At 44.5% G+C, this 1,560-nt stretch overlaps 1 protein-coding gene across 1 annotated transcript; it reads left to right on the forward strand.

Annotated features, from left to right (window-relative positions):
* Positions 1–519: 519 nt before the first annotated feature.
* On the forward strand, positions 520–900 carry PPTG_15279 (hypothetical protein; the record flags this gene model as incomplete). The annotated part of the gene is made up of 1 exon (XM_008912328.1): positions 520–900. One exon carries the CDS (start codon positions 520–522, stop codon positions 898–900), a length of 381 nt encoding a protein of 126 aa, XP_008910576.1.
* Positions 901–1,560: the final 660 nt, after the last annotated feature.

Here is a 1,560-nt window from a genome sequence, read left to right on the forward strand (position 1 = left end):
CCCAATAACTTCATGCAATGCGTCACAATTATGATCTCTGATCGATCCAGTAAGGTGTTTCTTCCTGTGATTCATGCGCTCACTACGTAGCTGACTACAAAAACGTACCTTAAACTACTTCGTTGTGTCCAAGATTCAGTAGGAAGCAAACTCGTTCCGAAGAATGTAGTAAGCGACTTCGAGAGGGCGCTTATTGGAAAGATCCGTACGTTCTTTCCGGATGTCCGCATTATAGGCTGCTTATGTCACTTAAGGCAGGCATGTCACCGCTAAATGAAGTGATATGGATTATCAAATCAAGAGGCTAAAGTGGCTATGTCACCTAACGTGTTCGACGTATTAACAGTCATCGACCCCAGCAAAATTGCCGTACAAGGAATTGCATGGGTGAAGTCAAAGATACGCCAAACATGTGAAGCCAAGAAATTGGTCTATTTTCAACGCAAATGGCAAACATTTTGGATATTTCAGCGCACCTGGATGAATGCATATCCACCTACGTTCTGGAACGTATACGGCATGAGGCGGCATATTGTCAATCGAACCAATAATCCATTGGAGCGCTTTCACCGTGAACTAAACAAAAGCCTCAGGCCTCATCCAACGATGAAGCAGTTTGTAACTACTTTGGAAATCCAAGCTCGCGAATACGTGGTTCAACGCAATGTCGTGATAGCCGGAGTAGCTGTTCCACCTTCGCGATCAGGATTCGTACTGCCAAAAGCAACCAGATTGCCGAATGTGACAAATATCGATGCTTCCACTTCGAGCCTCGAAAGTGATAGCCATGTAGTTAACGAAGAAGCAGATTCTGAGCGGTACAGCACGGATATGTCCCCGACGAGTGAGGAAATTGATGGCAAGGAGGCTATCTATGAACAGGACATCTCGTTCGAATAAGAGGGTGATGTCTAGTGAAACAGTAGTAACAATTAAATTTAAAATAAAACATACTTATCGGAGAAAGATTTTATTTAGTAGTTATAATCACTGACGTCAAATGGAGGACCTCAATGCTTGTGATGTCGTCTGTCGTAGTTGCATAGAGAATACGCTCACGTTGCCTCACTCGGTGAGCCTTGGTACCAACTAGTTCATGGATTTATTTTTGCTAAATACCCCACACTTCGAAGTACATGCAGTCTTGCACCATCAATGACATCTTACTCGCCCAGTAGACTAACATCAATCCGAGGATACCGCGCTGCAAAATTGGCCGAGTGATTATCTACATGCTGCATTGAGGTTGCCTCTAGAACCCCCAGTATGATCAGCACCGTGCGTTCATAAACACAAGCAGCTTCTATGGTTACCTAAGGAATAATTTACGTATGTGCTGTTGTCAAACAAACGTGAAAGGTATGCTTGTAGTATCGCATACCTGTGAAACGGGCTCAGACGGCAGACATCTTATTGTTGATGCGTTATGCCACGTCGCTTATCGCAAGTTTGCGCACTATAGTCACCTAGACCTCGGTGCCCTCCATCGATAGGGTGTACCTTGTGCGTCTGCTCAAACGTTGTGTTTGTATCGGTATCGCTCATGAGCACCTTAATGCA

The sequence above is a fragment of the Phytophthora parasitica genome (assembly GCF_000247585.1).
Source record: "Phytophthora parasitica INRA-310 unplaced genomic scaffold supercont2.46, whole genome shotgun sequence".
Classification (NCBI taxonomy): domain Eukaryota; phylum Oomycota; class Peronosporomycetes; order Peronosporales; family Peronosporaceae; genus Phytophthora; species Phytophthora nicotianae.